Genomic DNA, 18627 nt, shown 5'->3' with positions numbered 1-18627 from the left:
ATAGAACAACTATTTTAAGGTATACTTATGGATGGTTTCTACTACGACATAACTAAATTATCATCTTCAACGCCTTTAGGGCTTATATTCTTCATAAGTTACGGATATTAAATACAAATTGAACTTTTGAAATTGGATAAAATAATAAAAAAAAGAAAATTGGTTTTTTTTTAGAAATTTCCGACGGCGTTCTGTCACTCGCTTAATCGCTCATGCGCAAAGGCAAAAAGCAGAGGGTGCGATATTGCGCTAATATTAACTAATTTAGATGATAATTTGATAACAGGTGCAGAAATGAAACTATAAAGAGTTTTTTGGACCCAAAACCCAAAAATAAAGTGCAACTTTATGGTGCAGTAAATATGGTGAACCATAAGTTGATAAGATATGTTCCATAAGTTTGTACTGGAATTTTTCATGAAGTGACGTACGGTAGGTCATAGATTCGAGGTAAAGCGACGCCTGGTGACTTGGGCGCAGTCAAAGGCTTAGTACTTCAGCCTAAATAGGGGGAGATGGACTTCAAAATTAACCACCGAGTGTAGACATTCAATTCTCGCTTGTCGTTCACACGAACTAGTTATCTCGAGCTGTAAGTCTCTAGCATTTCGAAATATAGGAACTCGGTTTAGCAGTCCATCTTCCTATTTAGTCTGTATACTAAGCCTTCGACAGCGCCTCAAAATAGAATCTATGACGTTTCACCAACGTATATCACTTCATGAAAAGCTCCAGTTTGATAACCAGTGACAAACATATGGTGAACATATCATATAAACTTATGATAGCACCTTTAGCAGTATTTTATCAAAGTTAATTTATCTATTTAGTTAGCTACTATCCCTTGGACAGCGCCTCAAAATAGAATCTATGACGTTTCACCAACGTATATCACTTCATGAAAAGCTCCAGTTTGATAACCAGTGACAAACTTATGGTGAACATATCTTATAAACTTATGATAGCAATTTTAGCAGTATTTTAATTAAGTTAATTTATCTATTTAGTTAGCTACTATCCCTTGGACAGCGCCTCAAAATAGAATCTATGACGTTTCACCAACGTATATCACTTCATGAAAAGCTCCAGTTTGATAACCAGTGACAAACTTATGGTGAACATATCTTATAAACTTATGATAGCAATTTTAGCAGTATTTTAATTAAGTTAATTTATCTATTTAGTTAGCTACTATCCCTTGGACAGCGCCTCAAAATAGAATCTATGACGTTTCACCAACGTATATCACTTCATGAAAAGCTCCAGTTTGATAACCAGTGACAAACTTATGGTGAACATATCTTATAAACTTATGATAGCAATTTTAGCAGTATTTTAATTAAGTTAATTTATCTATTTAGTTAGCTACTATCCCTTGGACAGCGCCTCAAAATAGAATCTATGACGTTTCACCTACGTATATCACTTCATGAAAAGCTCCAGTTTGATAACCAGTGACAAACTTATGGTGAACATATCTTATAAACTTATGATAGCACCTTTAGCAGTATTTTAATTAAGTTAATTTATCTATTTAGTTAGCTACTATCCCTTGGACAGCGCCTCAAAATAGAATCTATGACGTTCCACCTACGTATATCACTTCATGACAAGCTCCAGTTTGTAACCAGTGTCATACTTATGGAACATATCTTATAAACTTATGATAGCACCTTTGGCAGTATTTTAATTTAGTTAATTTATCTATTTAGTTAGCTACTATCCCTTAAATACGAAAATGGTCAATTGTTAAGTATTTAAAAATAAAAATAAATAAATTAAAAAACCTAGCACATGGCATTTAAACTTTCTTTAAAAAACTGAACTTATCACACACGATAAGTTCTAGACAAGAGACAACACAGAGAAAGGAAGAGAGCAAAAAAATAAATAAATAAAAAAAATGATCCACCATTTGGGTAGAATTAAGTAATGGGGCATTATTACAAGCTGGTATTTTAGCATCTTTTAGTCAAGACACTGGACATTTCGGGGAAGTTTTCTTTCCCAGCGTGTGCGAGGAGCCGTGTTTCCGGTTGAAGGAGAGAGAGCGAAAAAAAAAACAACCCCGAAATACTTAGGACGACGATCGAGGAGTTAGTTGGCCCACCCCCTCTCTGTCTTAAGTCAGTTTTAAAAGAATACTCCCCCCACTTTAGTAGTATGGTTTGGTCTACAGGAACCACACCACCACCACCACCGGCTCATTCAAACCAAAATCTCTACAATACCACCACCTGTTTCCTATTTATATTAAAATATTAACTTGAATTTCACGAACAATCAAAAATATAAGTGCTCATCGCGCTAGACTAGACTGCAATAATAATAAATTACCTTCCCTGATTATAATCTTAAGTATAATTTATAAGTTAATTTATGCAAAGAAATTACAGTAATTTTCAAATGAAATTAGTTTTGAAAAAAAAATGTTTGGGAAGTTCAATATAAAAGCATTCATAATAAAAATAATTTTATCAAATCCTCAATCGGAACTGCAGTTCATACATAGCGCGAGCAGCTTGCGTCGTGATGCGCGTGATCGAGTGGGCTATGGCAGTTCTGTCAGAAGCGCCGGTGTGACGTCACCCATGCTGTTTTCCCATAAAGAAAAAACGGTAACTATCATGGCCGCCCATTGCTAAAGGCAGACTCGTGACGTTTAACCTTGGATTTGACGTCACAACTGACAGCACTCTATACATATATTTCGACCCCGCCCCCTTTCTGCCGGTCGTTCAACAATTAACATTCATTTTTACAACTTTAATTACTATCCTATAGCTCTGGTTAATGCATAGAAATTTACCATTCAACCGTTAATTACAATTCACGCTTAAATAATTAAAATAACTTACTTTACATCCATTTCGTCGTAATTTTAGAGACGAACCACGTGGTTGTCAATAATTTGAACCGGCGTCTTCTGTAGCAGACGATATATTGAATGAATTGTACGGAGCGCGACAAAAGCGACATCTATGGTATCTCATTTTCCTCTATTAATAAAAAAAATAATAAAAGGAAAAATTTAGATTTTTTTTTATTAAATGAATATTGCTTTATTTATTAACTAAAATTCATCAAAATATTTAGGTACAAAATTAACTATAATTAGAGTATATATATTTACATTAAAATTTTATTTATTTATGCTTGTTAATTGCGACAGATGGCGTTTTGTTCCTTGCACCAATGGAAGCTCTAGTTTGTGGCGGGAAAGACGAACGCTGATTTCGCGCGTTGTTGGCGGCGCCATGTTTACCATTCGACGTCGCCATTGGCGGTTCGTAAATATCAGGTTCTGTCGATTTAGGGCTAGAATTGGCGCCAATATTACCGTCAGGCTTTAGAGATGGAATGCCATTAGAGTATATCTGTTAATTTTTGTAAAAAATAAAAAAATGTATTTAATTTTAGGCCTAAAATAGAAAATAGGCCTGAAACTTACGGGTGATCTACTGGGTCTTGTTTGAAACATATTTAACGGTACGCTGGGTGTTGATGACGTCATAGCAGAGTGCCGGAATGGAATTGAAGATATATTTTGAATAGGGTTAGTTATAGTTGATGTAAACCCGCCTCTTTGAACCCCAGCTTCATTTAATTGTTTATTTAACCAGGCTATAACTATTGGAAAATAAATAAATAAGTTAATAGTTAATTAATGAAGATTTAATACTAAATAGTTAATAATTAATTAATGAAGATTTAATACTAAATAGTTAATAATTAATTAATGAAGATTTAATACTAAATAGTTAATAATTAATTAATGAAGATTTAATAATAAATAGTTAATAATTAATTAATGAAGATTTAATACTAAATAGTTAATAATTAATTAATGAAGATTTAATAATAAATAGTTAATAATTAATTAATGAAGATTTAATACTAAATAGTTAATAATTAATTAATGAAGATTTAATAATAAATAGTTAATAATTAATTAATGAAGATTTAATACTAAATTAGTTAATAATTATTTAATTAATGAAGATTGAACACTAAATTAGTTAATAATTATTTAATTAATGAAGATTGAACACTAAATAGTTATTAATTTAATTAAATTAAATTAAACTTACCATTTTCATTTGATTTATTTTGTTGAGTAATTTGATCTAATTTCTCATTAACAGAATTAATCTCCTTTTTTAAATTAATATTTTCAGTTTCACGTTCTTCTAATGATTCTTTGTAGGAATGAATCTGGTTCATTAGTTTATCAATTAGTTTTTCCTTTTCATGTATGGCTTCTTCTTGTTTGCAAGCAACTTCTCCATGAATTTTTAGCTAATTAAATATGTTTTAATTATAACAAAAACCATAAGAATAAATTAAATTAAATTCAATAAATTATTACTTTATTATGATAATTCCGAATTTCTAATTGCAATTTTTTAATTATTTCATTTCCTTTATTCAAATCTTCCGAAACTGTTCTCAAAGCATTTTCTCTTTTGCCTACCAATGTTTGTTTTTGGTCTAAAAGTTCCTCTAATTGTTTCTAATTAGAGGATTAGTAAAATTTTAATTATTAAACGCTTTTAATTATTAATTATCTATCTTATTTAATTAATAATAATTAATAACCTTTTGTTCTTGAGTTGTTTTCAATAATTCCTGAGTTTTGATCAAAATTTGTTCCTTGTCACGAATTTCCTGATTAGCAGCTGCTAATTGTGATTTTAATGTTCCCATTAACTTTAATTGTTCGTGGTATTGAAGGTCAAGGGATTTGTTCTCTTTGGATAAAGTGGCGGTTTTCTGTCTCAGTTGATATAATTCATCTTCTCCGTTCACAAAATGTGTCCTAATTTCTTTCGTGTGCATCTCCGCGTTTTTTAGTTTCTCTTGTAGTTCCTAATTAAAAAAAAAAATTAGTATTTAATTTATTAATTAGAAAATTAATTATTCAAAAGTAATTACCGAATTTTGGGCCTCCATTCTTTTAATTTTATCTTCCAAATGTTGAATTTCATGTTTGAACCGATCTTCCAAGTTATTTTTAAGTTTTTCTGCGTTAATTTCTGATTCCCTTTGAATCTGTTAATTATATTTATTAATTACATTAAATTACATTAAATTAAATTAAATACAATGTTAATTCAATTCAATTCAATTCAATTCAATTAATGTATTCTTTACCCTAGACGCATTTTCTCTTTCATTTCTGAGTTCCTCCGCATATCTCCTATTTAAACTTGTGATTTCATTTTGCAAAGATTGTCGAACACGATCAAATTCCTGATTTCTAGTTGATAGATTTTCTTGGCAATTATGTAAGTGACTTTGATATTCAGTCTGAGAGGATCTTAACAAAGTTTCAAGTCTTTCCTTGTCCTCCTGTTTTAATTAAACGAAGATAAAAGGAAATTAAATTTGGTTCAGAAATGAATTAATTTATAAATTACTTATTAATTCATTCTAAAGACAAAACAAAGTTAATTACTTTGAAGGATTTTAAACGTGATGCTAAGTACTTCCTGACAAATGCATCCGTAGCTGGTAAAAGTTTCAAGGAAAGATGTGACAAATGTTTAAAAGGATTTGTTTCGATAATTTCCAATTCCACATTTGCCGTTTGGCAACCCAAAAGTCCGGATGTTTTTAAATTTAACATAAACCTTGGTTAGTTCAAGATTAATTAATATGTTAATTAGGGTTTAAAACTTAATATATGTGTACGTTTTGCTTTGTACATACTTAGGGGCAGTGTCTTTACGTTCCTCATTTAAACAAAGCTCTAGTAAATCAATAAATTTTTGGGGGAATGCTGGGAAATCAATTAACAAACCCTGCTGGGACTTTAATCTAAATTTGGCAGCGATTATTATAATTAATCTTGATTAATCATATCATAATTACTTACAGTTGAAAGTCTTCTTCAGTTATATTTAAATTGTAGATGAAAAATGGATCAAATTCATCTGTCAATCTGATTAAGAGTTCTTTACGTAATGTTGATAAATTTGTTGACATTTCAATTGTTATGTGTAGATTTATGTTACGGTTGATTGTCGACCCTCTTTCATTCACAATTACCATCAGAGATTTGGAGAATAAAACCTCAATTGATGGTTTGGTATCATTTTCCGAAAGGTATGATGCCCCAGCAACTCCTCCACTATTGAGGTACATGGTTTACGGAAGTTTAAATTCAACTGAAAAGAGATTAAGAGTTTGTTGGCGTAAATGAACTTTAATTCATTAACTTAATCTCGATTAATGAAGCTTTTTTGGCGAAGCAAAGATAACAACTTACGTAAATAAAATGCAAAAATGGTCAGCCCATTTTCGCGCGAAAACTCAAAATAGGCTTAGTGGGCTTAACCAATAGATGGCGGTGTGCAGTGTTGTAAAATACAGAAAGTCGAGCGATGCGCGCCATTGGCTATTTAAAAAAGACCCGCGGAATCGTGGCTTCACTTGTAAGTCAGAACTTGTTACCATTTAGAACTAATTGAATTGATTTTCAAATGATAGCGATCTCTCCGTTACAAGCCCTTAATTTGGACTGAAGAACACAAAAGGAACCTTACACTCGAACCTAAATAAAATTAATCTAAAATATCTGGTAAAACTAATCAAGATAAGTTTAAAAATGTGTCAAATTCCGTCAAAAAACTCAAAACAAGTCGTATATCATCACTGCCAACGATATTTAATTAAAATATTAAAACTGATAGCGAGAAAAACCGCAAAACAAATTATTCGGGCCTATAATCAATCGATTTGTCAAAAGTTTATCAAATGACGTATATAATTGCATCATATCTTAACAACCCTTATGATTACTTAGGTTCTGATTAGGCCTAGTTACTGGCAAATAAATAAGAAATGAAAGTAGGGAATAAATATATGTACCAGATCAAGAAACTTTAATCTATGTCATAGCTTATCTAAGTTCCTGGCCTGTTTGCTTGATAAGTAGAAGTCCATTATTTAAAGTAAAAGAAGTTTGTCACTAAATTCAAATTATATTTTAAAAATAAAAGTTTCTTAATGAAAAAAATTTGTGTGAATACATTATTTAACACATAACTCAACATACTGTGCACTAATAAGTACCTGATTATTGATGGTAGACATCCCAAAGAGCAAACGTAGGATACTCTTTACTTCAGGTAACGTACTTTTGACGTGAATGGCGCGACCAAGATCTCCCTATAGCCTATCTATCTGTTAAAACACTTGCGTAATTTTTCCAATAGCGTCAGAAAGTCCAGGGACGCTTACAAACAACGCTAGAGTTTGGTTGGTTTTAAGCTAGCTAGCTTAAACTTAATTCGCAAGGTCTCTGAGACAGTATAGAATCTATTTTTGCAGCGAGAAATACTTCTCCGCGGAGAAACGTTACAGAATCGATTGCTTCGCAACCGTTTGCTTGTCAACTAAAGGCGAGCCCATTTGGCTTGTGGACGCAAAATGGCTACAAAAGGCGACTCGAAACTATTCAATTATCAAATGACCATTTACACCAGTATGTTCATTGGCTACGCCTGTTTCGCCTATAACCGGAAGTCCGTGTCATTTGCAATGCCCAAACTGATGGAGGAAGGATTAGACAAAAGTGACATAGGTATGTACCAAATGCATTGCACTCAGAATTAATTAGTGTTGCGATAACTGGTTTGTTTATTATTTGTGCCCCACAAACAATAACTGGCTTCTCAGCGTCTATAAATACTTGAATAATCAATATCAGTTCCTATGTTTTTGTTTCAAAATGTTTTAATTTAATTGAGGGCTAGTCAAAGTCCATTATGGCTCAATTAGATGAAAGTTGTAATACTTTATACCGACCAATATATACTAAAATATATATAGTTTTTCACTATAATTCCACCGTCCTTGAGCGTAACATCGAGTTAAAATAAATATGGCACTTTTCCAAGGCTATCATCCATCGTAGAGATGAAAATATTATGTTTCTTAAAAGTCATAGTGTTACGGGCGTTTTAATTTATTCCACTTTTGTTTTGATCACGAAATATTACCTTGATTCTGAAAAACTAAAGTTGGTTAGAAGCAACCGCTTATAGCTTAAAAAATTAAATTAACTATAATGGGTTGATACAAGTAAAACAAAGTAGTTATTGAAGTGAGGTAGAAGGTAATTGAAAAAAGCACTTTGAGAGAGTGTTTAATCTTTTACATTTTTCATCCCATCAATAGGACTAATAGCCAGTAGCCAAAACCTGGCTTACGCCATCTCAAAATTTCTGGGCGGGATCCTGTCAGATCGAATGAGTTCCAAGCTATTATTTTCGACCGGTTTAATGGTCAGTGGTTTAGCTACCGTGGCCTTTTCAAGCACCCCTAATTCGGTCATGACCTTCGCGGCCTTATGGTTTCTGAACGGATTCGCGCAGGGTTGCGGGTGGCCCGCTTGTGCCAAAGTTTTAAGACAGGTAAGGGAACGCTACCATGTCCTTTATTGTACCCCCAGTGAATCGCTAACTCTTGATGGGTTTCTTTGGCGGCTACCAGTAGTGGTTCGCTCCCGAACAATTTGGTACGTTCTGGAGTCTTCTGTCAGCTAGTGCCAACATATCCGGTGGGGTTTCACCCTTCATTTCCGCTTACTTGATACTCAACTACGGTTGGAGATTTAGTTTACTAGTGGCAGGGACTGTCTCAGTTGGTATCGGCTTCGTATGCCTGTTGACAATCGTCAACTCGCCTACTGACATCGGACTCAAAAGTTTCGCGGAACCGGCTTCGACTAAACCAGGAAGTATGCCAAATCTAAAACATACATAAGGGGGTCAAGGTTCAATTACCTTTTCTTAGGTAAGAGTGCACCCAAGGAAGGATTCGGTGACTTGGTTTCAAGTCCATTTCTTTGGGTTGTATCTTTCTGCTACATGGTTGTTAATTGCTCAAGGACAAGTACCGTCGATTGGGGACAACTGTACTTAATGAATGATTGGGGACATTCCCAATACGTTGGTAAACACTGACAAAGATAATTTAACAGCGGATTTATAATAAGTGGACTATGAGAAAATTGTGTATATTTTTTTCAGGAAGTGCCTTTTCAAGTAGCGTAGAAAGTGGTGGATTTTTAGGTGGTGTCCTTGCTGGTTATTTGACTGATTGGGTTTTGAAACGCCGTGCTAAGAATGTAGGTTAGGTTTAAGTTAGGCTTAGGCTAGGCTAAGTGAGTTGGGGGGTCAGGCTGCCGTCTGGTTCAGGCGCGTTTACACACAATTAAAACTAATATTGAATACTTCCAGCCAGGTAAAGGTAACGCGAGAATCCCAGTGGCCATCATCTTCATGGCGGGAAGCGCATTATCCTTTCATATCCTGCATTTCTATATCGATTCCTCATCATCCCAAGTAAGACCTTTCATAGGTCAAATTAACCAATAGGCCTAATGACAAATCTAAGCCCAAATCCTTAGCTAATGATAACAGTGGTTGGATTCATTCTTGGCGCGTCACTCTACGGACCCATTGCAATTTTCGGAGTGGTAGCTACAGAATCATCACCACCCCATCTGAGTGGTACTGCCCATGCCATCGTGGCTTTAGCAGCAAATGGTAAATAAGGGTGATATTGATAACAAAAGGCAAAGAGAAATAACAGAAGGTTAAGCTGAGAGGTGGGACCCTCTGAAGCAACAAAAAATACCAAAAATATTCCAAGAATGTCTCAAAAGGCAAACTGTTTCCGTCTTCGAGGGTCCGATAACCTCAGAAAGTCGAGCGCTGATTGGTCGAGCAAAGAAGCTCCTCTCCTACCCTCGATTACCCGACCCCCCTAGTGCCATACTTTTGTTACTTCCATTTGCCTTTGCTAAAACTAAGAATACATACAGACTAATCTTGTTTATTTGTTTTTATCAACAACAGTTGGAGCTATTTCATCGGGATTACCTTTTAGTTACATCGCGGCAAAGTACAGTTGGGGCGCTATTTTTCTAATCCTTGAAGTAGTTAGTGCTCTAACCGTTGTAATTATGATAATTACAAAAAATATGAACCCAGCCATTGGACGTCCTATAAAAGATTAAAAAGTTTTAAAAAAGTTGTATTTTTTCTTTTTATATTGAATTGTATCTCGGAGAAATTTGTTAATACTTTAATAAAAATATATATATAATTTACGATAAGACTTCAAATTGATTTAAAAAAATTACTAAGATCTTTATTAAAAATTATATCAACATATAAAAAAACCACGAAATCAGCTTCAAAACCCACAAAAATTAATTCCTAAAACTCTATATATATCAATTGAATATAAGTAAATCTTTTTCAGTTTCATTGTTGTATTCAAGGTTTATACCAAATAAGTTAAATTCTACGTAAACATGTTATCTCGCAAATACAATAGCGCCGAAGCTGTATTTTCACCGGTAAGTTCAACAACAACAATAACAAGTATTCCCTGGAATGTCCCTTAACAATTCGCTTCTATTTTCTACGCATAATTTAAACTGAAGTCAAAGGTTAAAAATATAGCTCTTAACCCCATATGTGGTCTTAACTTGGCTCTAAAAATAACTCTGGCAAGACCGTGGCAGTCACGGTGGGATACAAGTAAAATTTTAAGGTATTAGGGCCCATTGTTACACCTTTCGAGAAGGGCTTGGCCCGATACAAAACCCTGTTTGACAATAGTCATCCATCCTGTCAGTACTGTCAAGCCTATAATTTTATAGATTTACTCTAACAAATTCGGACAGCATCTTTTGACTATAGAAGTAATCGGGTTTTGTGTGTAAAAAGGTCTTTTTTAGGGCCATCGCCCTTGGTCTCTCACCTGCGTAGGAAGATGACTATTGTCGGACCCTAACAAATGCAAGGGAGGGGGGAAGTATACTTGATAAGTACGCCTTGACGACAACTACCACGTAAACATGGTGAAATAGATTTCCCCAAACAGTGGTGACGCGTTATTTACGATACTGGAAAGTTTAAAAGCTGTGTCTCCAACTGAATGCAACCTTACAAAGTTACAGCTAACTATAAGCTAGTAAAGAGTTAGAAAAGGGGGAAGGAAGCTAGTAAAGTTTTAAGATAAAACGCCCCCTTATAGCTTTGAACGTCTTGGCCCCTTGGGTTTTTGAAACTAGATGGTGAAGGGGGTTTTCTTGGACAATCTATTGGGACGTCGCCGATTCTGTTCAACCTCTTTCGTGAAATCGTGTGTGTCCCGAAGATAACCCTCTTGGTCGGTCGTTTTAGGAGAAAACTGTACTCGTGAATATCAGAAATATGCGTTCGAAAAATCTCGAGGACCTTGCCGGAGTTAGTAATCCGTTGTTCGACGGCTCAACAGTTTCGATCCCCGGTCCCGGGGCAACCAGTCGCGTTGAAGCTAGCAACTCTGTTTCTGAATTAATGGAGGATCACAAACTTGAAAGGAGTATCATGATTCCTATGCCGGAAACGGCTCCAGCTCGATTACACGGCCGAGTTCCAAACGCCGCCAACAGTGTTCCAGCCCAATTTGATACACCAACACGCTCAAAGGGTAAGTAATTATGATTAAGTATATGCGCGTAATTCTTAATTGGTGAACAGAGAGTGGTAGTTGATTTTTAGAACACAACCTGTTTAATATTAATACTCTTAAATTAGATTAAACTAGCATATGGATTGTAATTTGAGTTTTTGGAAAGTGAAAATTTTATATCTACAGATCCCAAGTGCGCGATGACTCGAGTTCTTTGTTAATTTATGGTTTTGAAGTCCTTTAATTTAATATTAAAAGTGGTTTTAATCTTTTGGCAAATAAGTTTTTGTCTGATAAATTTCATGACTCATGAGTAGATTTAGTTTGTTTCCACTTCTCATTTTAATAAACATTTATTTTTCTCTTCCATTTCAGATCAGCAGTTTAAAAGATCATGGGATCATCTCGATTCGTACATCGAACGACGCAAGTCCATGACCGGACCAGTAATAACCGGAACAAGTGCCTTCGAATATGGACGTTCGAGTCCGTCGGATACAAAACGAAGATGTAAAATTGGACGTACGGTTTCTCTGTTCTTCCTGACCGTCGCGGCTTTGTCCATGATCGCCGCCATTTTTGGAGTTGTTACCGCCGAAATTTTCGTCAAGAGGGGTTACTTTACTCGCGGACTACGCGCCAGGTTGGACCCCGTGCCTGAAGAACTGACCACTCCCACGGAGGAACCCCATTATGATTACACTACGGAACCCTACATCGATGCTGATTGGGCGTGGCTGGATGACGAGGTGAGGGTTATTCCATTAACTAGCTTCCACTGAAAGGGGCTAGGCTATTTCCTCTCCTCTCTCTCTCAGATTTTACCGAGGGGGCCACTCACTTTACGTAATAGGTGTACAGAGATTCTGTAGAGTGATTAGCCCTTCGGCTTTTACTATTCCATTAACTGGCTTTCACTGAAGAGGGCTAGGCAATTTCCTCTCTCTCAACTTTTACCGAGGGGCCACTCACTCTCCGTAATAGGTGTACGGAGATTCTAGAGAGTGATTAGCCCCTCGGCTTTTACTAATTCAAACTAGTTCGTCTTTATCTTGGTTCGCCAATGGCCTTACAACACTGTTAGAAAAAAAAAACACTTAATCAAACCCTACTTTTCAAACCATTTTCAACAGTACAAGACTACGACAACCCCACCACCATCAAACCTGACTGCTGCAATTACAAGTACAAGCCAAACTCCAACTGATCCAACTATCCTCAACAAAGGAACTGTATGGACAACCATCACTAGTCAAATTTCAACGCGAGTGCCAACAACTGAAACCACCACTCAAGAGTCATCCCTAATGACAACGCTGCCCACCTTGGAAACTACTGGCACAGCAGCTGATGACAATGTCATCCCAGACATGGTTAAACTATTGACCCTACCCGGACCATTACAACGTTTCCCCAAAAATAGTGGCGAAGTCTAAATTATGAAAAAAAAAATTCCCCTTTTAACTCATACGGGTATCTTTCTAGTATGTACTTTTTTAAACATTTGAAATGCTACTCGAAAATTCGAAACTGTTGTATTTTTAATCTTGTAAAATAAATCTCAATATTCATGATATATCCAGAGTTTCTTCATTCCTAAAACTATACGAATTTGTAATTTTATTCATGGGAAGTTTGTGAAAATTCAAGCAGTGTGCAGGGTTGCTACAGATTTCTTCTAAAATATTTCCCATGCTTCACCAGGTTTTTCCCACGAGTATTTGTAACGAAAGTTGCATTGTTGATGATTTAAAAACCCTGAGCTATGAAAAAACACCAAGCAAAGTCTTTCGTAAAGCCTAATTTGTTGTAATTTGAAGGTTATTCAACCACCTACGATGGTCATCGCGAGTAATTAGGTAAAAATCGTTAATTTACTATTGTGCGCTCTATTTCGCCTCAAAATTTTACAGTTTTAACAAGGAAATTAAAATGGGTTTCCAAATTATTATATATTTTTAAGAATTAAAACACTTAACTACTAAGGGGTTAGAAGGAAGATTTCTTTCATTTTTAAAATGAATCTTTGATAAAAACTATAATCAGGCTATTCATGCGTAAAATTGAAAGTGATATTTTGATATGAAATAGATAGGAGCCCCGCTATAGTCCTACTTTTAAGTATTTAAGTATAGTACAATTAAATGATACCCCAGCAAAGATAATATGAAAAACAACTTTTTGACAAAAGTCATTTTTAAGTAGAAATTTTTACATTGAAAATAGGTGACCAAGTCAATATCCTAGATTAAACCATTATTAGTTTATTCAAGGGTAAATCAATCAAAGAACTCAGCAGCATCTCAAGTAGTTTGGGTTTGGGGTTCGCGTCTGTTTTTGGATGCAGAGATCAAAAGGGTTCAAGGCTTAAAATTTCGAAAACAATTGCATACAGAGAAGCCAACACAGTGGGGGTGAGGCCGCCATTTTGGGGTATGGTATTCTCCGTCTCGTTAAGAAGCACCGGTAGAGGCAGTACGAGTAGGGCTAGCCTCCCACATGTAGTGAACTCGGGCTCCGTCTGGAGTTGCTTCTTGAAGCGAAGGGTAATAGCCCAATGGCGACCTTGCCCCTGTGTATTGGTTCCTCTTCATGTAATATCCAAAATGGTCCATAGAGAGATTTCCGATGGAGGCGTAGTACGTCACACCCACCTAAGTCCTACCACGGTTTTGGCAGCTCCCCTGATGCAATGAACCCAGCAATATGGCAGGGTAAATTATCTTACATATCGTAGCTCCTCCCCCAAATGAAAGCTCTGTACAGGGAGCTAACAGTTCTGGCCCTGAAACGTCACACCCTTCTATCGCTTACTGGAGTTTCATCCCCCTTAACGGTTGGAAACAGTATTCTACGCGCGCAAAAATGCCAGCCAGAGGGGGGCTGCGTGACGTCAGACTATCTCTACCCCCTAGCCAATAGACCAATTATGGCACAGGTTTTTCTGAAATATGTCTAATAGTTCTCAAATTATGCTAGATAAACAACTTAAAATATTTAAGTAGAACCCCTATAATATCACTTCAAAATTACACCCTATTTTCTTATTTTTTCTTAAATGACCGTTTGTTTTTCTTATATCAATTTACCTAGGCACAAAAAAATTGTCTGGGAGATATACTAAGCTTGAAGGAGTTCGCTAACTCTGCCTAACGAACCGAATCACTCGGAAAAATCGGAAAAGAAAATATACCTACGAGGATATCCGCTACCAAAAAAAAAATATCTTAAATCATACCAAAATCAAAGAAATAATAAAAAAGAAATTACAAGAAAATCTCTTGTGTATCGTTTCATTTCCCACACATGCACACAAAAAACAGCTGTAGGTACTTGAATTTGTACCATTGTTATAGTATTTAAGGTCAATTCGAACATTAGTATAATAAACGGTTCCATAAATTGAATTGAATTACAGAGATTTGTGTAAACAAATTATTAGATCAAATTTTTGGAGGAAATTTTGGTGTCCTTGAATATTTTATTTTTCGTTACAACCATATAGACTTTTTTTGTGTGCTTTTGGTTCTTTACACTTAAGGGGTTGCGGTTGTCTTAAAGGATATTGATTCCATAAAAATTCCAGGTTATCTAAGCGAGTTTCTCTAACCCTTTCAGGCCTAAATTTGTCAGGGTTAACAATATTATGTTTATTTTTATAAACAAATCAATTAACACCCCAGATTGCTTTAAAATATACTTATTACGCGTGCAGATATTTAAAATATTAATTAAATTATGGTAATTCACACGTATAGACTTAATTACTAAACTATTTTTAATGTTAAACAATTATTCTTTCATTAAATACCCTCCTGTTTTAAACAAAAGAAGATAAACATATACATAGTTTTCAGATTAGGATAATTGATACCATTTACATCAGAAGGCCAAGCTATACTTGGTCCTGCACGTTGAATGCCAATCAGCCTGGTCTCCTGGTATAACTGGTATCAAGCCTTCTACTCTGAAAACTATGTACAAGATACATTCTTCAAAATTAAAAACAAAACCGTATCCTTTTCTGAAGTAAAAGATCCCATAATTAGCTTTTCCTATAAAACAGTAGATATCTATCTATACGTGTATAATTTAAACTCATAGATCTTGTAAAACAAAGGAGGTAGAATTGTTCTCTTTAGGCCAGTGGGTCTGTCTCACCCCCTCCCCCAATGAGAATCCGATCCACCATCGACGTCTTTAATATTTTAACTTATTTGAGCAATGTTTCCTCATGGTTTCACGCCTGCATAGTTTTCTAGATCGTCGTTGGACCACGCAGCTTGCTTAATTCTTCGCCAAAAATCTCTATTTCACATCCTAACCCAAAGATCTTACGCGCTTAGAAGCCATTCAGCTAGTCAATACCTAAAGTTCAGTTTCCTGTACTGATTTTTAATATCATAAGAGTTATAAACTTCTTGGCAGGCGGTAAACGTTCTTTGAACGTCTTCTTTAAAACAACGTCACCTGGTTATAGTTGCAGGTACGCGCTGCTATAGGCTACCTGGCGCATTGGTGCACTAAATTTCAACCATTTTAAGAAAAGGTACCGCTAGAAACAGTCGCTCGCTGCTTCAGAGTTGAACCAATTCCCCAATTGTGAAATAACTTTGTTTAATTTAAAATAATTTCTTCTGCTTAGAGTAATTAGTTAATTAATTAAAAAATTAATTAGTGTTTCGTCGATTTTGTTTTGGTTTGATTTGATTGGTTTTCTTAATTTGGACTTAACAGCTAGGATTCATATTTAATTTGGTAAGTTAATTATGCATTTGATTTAATTGATTGATTACTATTTAATCCGTCTAAACAAAGAAGTGATTTAAAGGGGGGGCTTTTAAAGATTTTTTACTATCCATATAGTAAGCGTGTATACCGGTTTCCCAAAGTGACAGGCCCCTCCATTGATATTACTACTTGGTTTAAAATATTAAGATTTCAGTCAATTTTCAACGCAAGAAATATTCCTCAAACTTTTTTTAAAGTTTCTTAAGTTTTAATCGCAAAATGTAGATTAAACTACATTTTCTCGTATTTTTTACGTAAAATTTCAAGGTTCCGTTCGAGGGGCTACTCACTTTGCGTAATCGGTGTACGCGACTGTATCTTTAACTTTACTAAAGGGATTACGCGTAATCTTTAAGTTTCCCACCCTTAAGAGTGCTTAAATGATTACTCATAATCAGTAATCGGTGTATAGTGACTCTGGAAAGAGTGATAAGCCCCTCGGTTCCGTTTTAGACCCATAATCCCAGATATACAACGAATAAATGTCCAAAATGTTAAGAAAATTAGCAGTGGTAATTGGGTATTCATTATGTTGTTTATTCCCTAACCGAAATAGGCAATTTTAAAAATTACAATTTTAGGTCGCGTATCTCATATTCGTAAGTTCAATAATCCGGGAATTTTAAACGCAATTAAGAACCTCTAAAACAGTAATAGTGACGTGGTGGTAGGTAATGAACTGTCATCAAAATTTAATTCAAGGTTAGAGTTCACGTTAAATGCCAAAAACCCAATTAATTAAAAAGGGAATGAACCTAATTTCTCCAGTTTAAAAACAAAAACAAATAACAAAAAAATTCTTCGAACTTTCAAAACAATTCAATTCAATTCCATTTTCTTTTTTGCGTTACGATTATGTAGTTTACTCTCTTAACCGTTTTTAAACCAAAATGGTAACGTCGACCTTTAGTCTGGCCTTAATTCAATTACAATTACCCGCCTATTGACTTAAAAAACAAGAGAAAAACAAAACGCTTTCACGTTTTTACACTTTACAAGAAAAATACTTCAAACAGTCAAAAAGTTCTAAAAATAAATAAATAAAAGTTCCATTTCAAAAATTTCTTTTCAATAAAATATTTCAAATCGAATTCGGACCCAAAATATTTTCATTTGTGTAGGTACTTGGATTGGAAAAATAATTTTTGCCAATAGAGAGAATATCGTTAATGAAAAACGTATGTTCGATTATTTCGTCCAAATAATTTGAAGGTTAGTAATTTAATTTCAAGGTATTAATCGATTAGAGTTCATATGGAACGTCAAGTTCATTATTGTGAAATATTTATGAAAGGTTTAGACTTGAGGATGTGCTATAATAATATATAGTCACTTGGCAATAACTTTAATCAATCAGGATTAATTTTAATTAGATATAATTAATTAGGTTATCGTGTGAATAATTTGAGTATTAATGAAATACTTGTAGTAATTTGTGATGAAGGAAAATACGATAATGTCCGACCCCTCGGGTGAGAGTACATTAACCTATAACGTTTCACATAATTAATTTCAATAAATTAAATTAGCAAAAACAAAAATAAGGAAATTAAATTTTTTTAAAAAATAATATCAGATAATTTAATCTTAAATTGCATTAATAAATAAGTAAATAAATAAATCACGATTTACGTCAAGTTTTTAAAGATTTCTTGAATAATTAAATTAATTATAGAACTTAAGACGCGTATTTACATATAGCCCACTTTTAGACTTACGGGTTTTTTTATTATTTATGTAATATATAAAAATTCCTATCTCTTAACGGATGTAGGGAAAAAGGTACATTTATTTACAAGTAGATTTATGTTAATCTGGGTGCGGATTTGAGATGTGATATCCTTAACTCTTAGCGAGCGATGTGGTTATGATATGGAACTAGATAACTAGGCTGACTAACAGCTTGATACCCAACCGATTAAGAGTCGTAACCTCGAAAATATTATGACATATCTTTAAAGGGAACTAATTTAAATTATATACGGACATGCGGTAGAGTTCACGGATGATTCTTCTAATTGATTTTTTAATTATTGGAGCGATCTCAAAATTCCGGTGTCGGTTTATTTAAATATAACACATTTTTTATTTATTTCTTTTAGTTGAAGGTTAGTCTATTTAATTGGAATATATGTTTTAAATAATTGTATTAAATTTAAATGAAGTTTTCGATAGATTTGAATTTTTTTTTTGATAAATGTTTCATTTTTTTTTAAATATAATGGTCTTGAAATTAATTTCGGTTGATTTGAAATTTTAATTCAATTATATTTAAATATAATTGCAGTTAATTTAAAGTACAGATCAAACGAACTTATATTATCATTTATATTTGAAGTATAGCTGCAAATGAGCATT

At 34.2% G+C, this 18627-nt stretch overlaps 3 protein-coding genes and 2 long non-coding RNA genes across 7 annotated transcripts in view; 4 read left to right on the top strand and 1 right to left on the bottom strand.

Moving 5' to 3' along the window:
• Nucleotides 1-484: 484 nt before the first annotated feature.
• LOC149654415 (uncharacterized) lies at nucleotides 485-1285 on the top strand. The gene is made up of 4 exons (XR_016370591.1): nucleotides 485-760; nucleotides 831-937; nucleotides 1008-1114; nucleotides 1185-1285. It is a non-coding gene; the product is annotated as an uncharacterized LOC149654415 (long non-coding RNA).
• Nucleotides 1286-1360: 75 nt separating this feature from the next.
• On the top strand, nucleotides 1361-1791 carry LOC149654414 (uncharacterized). Its single transcript, XR_016370592.1, has 2 exons — nucleotides 1361-1468; nucleotides 1539-1791. It is a non-coding gene; the product is annotated as an uncharacterized LOC149654414 (long non-coding RNA).
• Nucleotides 1792-3036: 1245 nt separating this feature from the next.
• LOC149654410 (spindle assembly abnormal protein 6 homolog) overlaps nucleotides 3037-18627 on the bottom strand; it is a 48956-nt gene continuing 33365 nt past the window's right edge. Inside the window, exons 1-11 of one of the 3 annotated variants that reach the window (XM_089845920.1) lie at nucleotides 6272-7000; nucleotides 5879-6170; nucleotides 5713-5820; nucleotides 5459-5633; nucleotides 5155-5352; nucleotides 4936-5052; nucleotides 4600-4869; nucleotides 4370-4513; nucleotides 4092-4299; nucleotides 3452-3630; nucleotides 3037-3377 (exon numbers count right to left, since the gene is read on the bottom strand). In XM_089845920.1, the coding sequence (XP_089702046.1) occupies nucleotides 3147-3377; nucleotides 3452-3630; nucleotides 4092-4299; nucleotides 4370-4513; nucleotides 4600-4869; nucleotides 4936-5052; nucleotides 5155-5352; nucleotides 5459-5633; nucleotides 5713-5820; nucleotides 5879-6147 (1899 nt within the window). In that variant the 5' untranslated portion in view covers nucleotides 6148-6170; nucleotides 6272-7000 and the 3' untranslated portion in view covers nucleotides 3037-3146. Of the gene's footprint in view, nucleotides 3378-3451; nucleotides 3631-4091; nucleotides 4300-4369; nucleotides 4514-4599; nucleotides 4870-4935; nucleotides 5053-5154; nucleotides 5353-5458; nucleotides 5634-5712; nucleotides 5821-5878; nucleotides 6247-6271; nucleotides 7001-18627 lie in introns of those variants that run through there. The other 2 variants (XM_089845922.1, XM_089845923.1) reach the window with 2 other exon arrangements.
• On the top strand, nucleotides 7250-10129 carry LOC149654413 (glucose-6-phosphate exchanger SLC37A4-like). The gene is made up of 8 exons (XM_089845926.1): nucleotides 7250-7588; nucleotides 8185-8420; nucleotides 8503-8746; nucleotides 8803-8961; nucleotides 9039-9136; nucleotides 9249-9353; nucleotides 9419-9557; nucleotides 9870-10129. The coding sequence occupies exons 1-8, from the start codon at nucleotides 7435-7437 to the stop codon at nucleotides 10028-10030; spliced, it is 1296 nt and encodes a 431-aa protein (XP_089702052.1). The 5' UTR covers nucleotides 7250-7434; the 3' UTR covers nucleotides 10031-10129.
• LOC149654412 (uncharacterized) lies at nucleotides 11154-13056 on the top strand. The gene is made up of 3 exons (XM_089845933.1): nucleotides 11154-11496; nucleotides 11854-12227; nucleotides 12612-13056. Exons 1-3 carry the CDS (start codon nucleotides 11238-11240, stop codon nucleotides 12912-12914), a joined length of 936 nt encoding a protein of 311 aa, XP_089702059.1. The 5' UTR covers nucleotides 11154-11237; the 3' UTR covers nucleotides 12915-13056.

This window comes from Phalangium opilio, unplaced genomic scaffold (assembly GCF_054372755.1).
Source record: "Phalangium opilio isolate 3A_F unplaced genomic scaffold, DU_Popi_V2 ptg000079l_1, whole genome shotgun sequence".
In the NCBI taxonomy this organism is placed as follows: domain Eukaryota; kingdom Metazoa; phylum Arthropoda; class Arachnida; order Opiliones; family Phalangiidae; genus Phalangium; species Phalangium opilio.
Note: the sequence above shows the minus strand (reverse complement) of the source record. Positions and strands in the feature narration are given on the sequence as shown.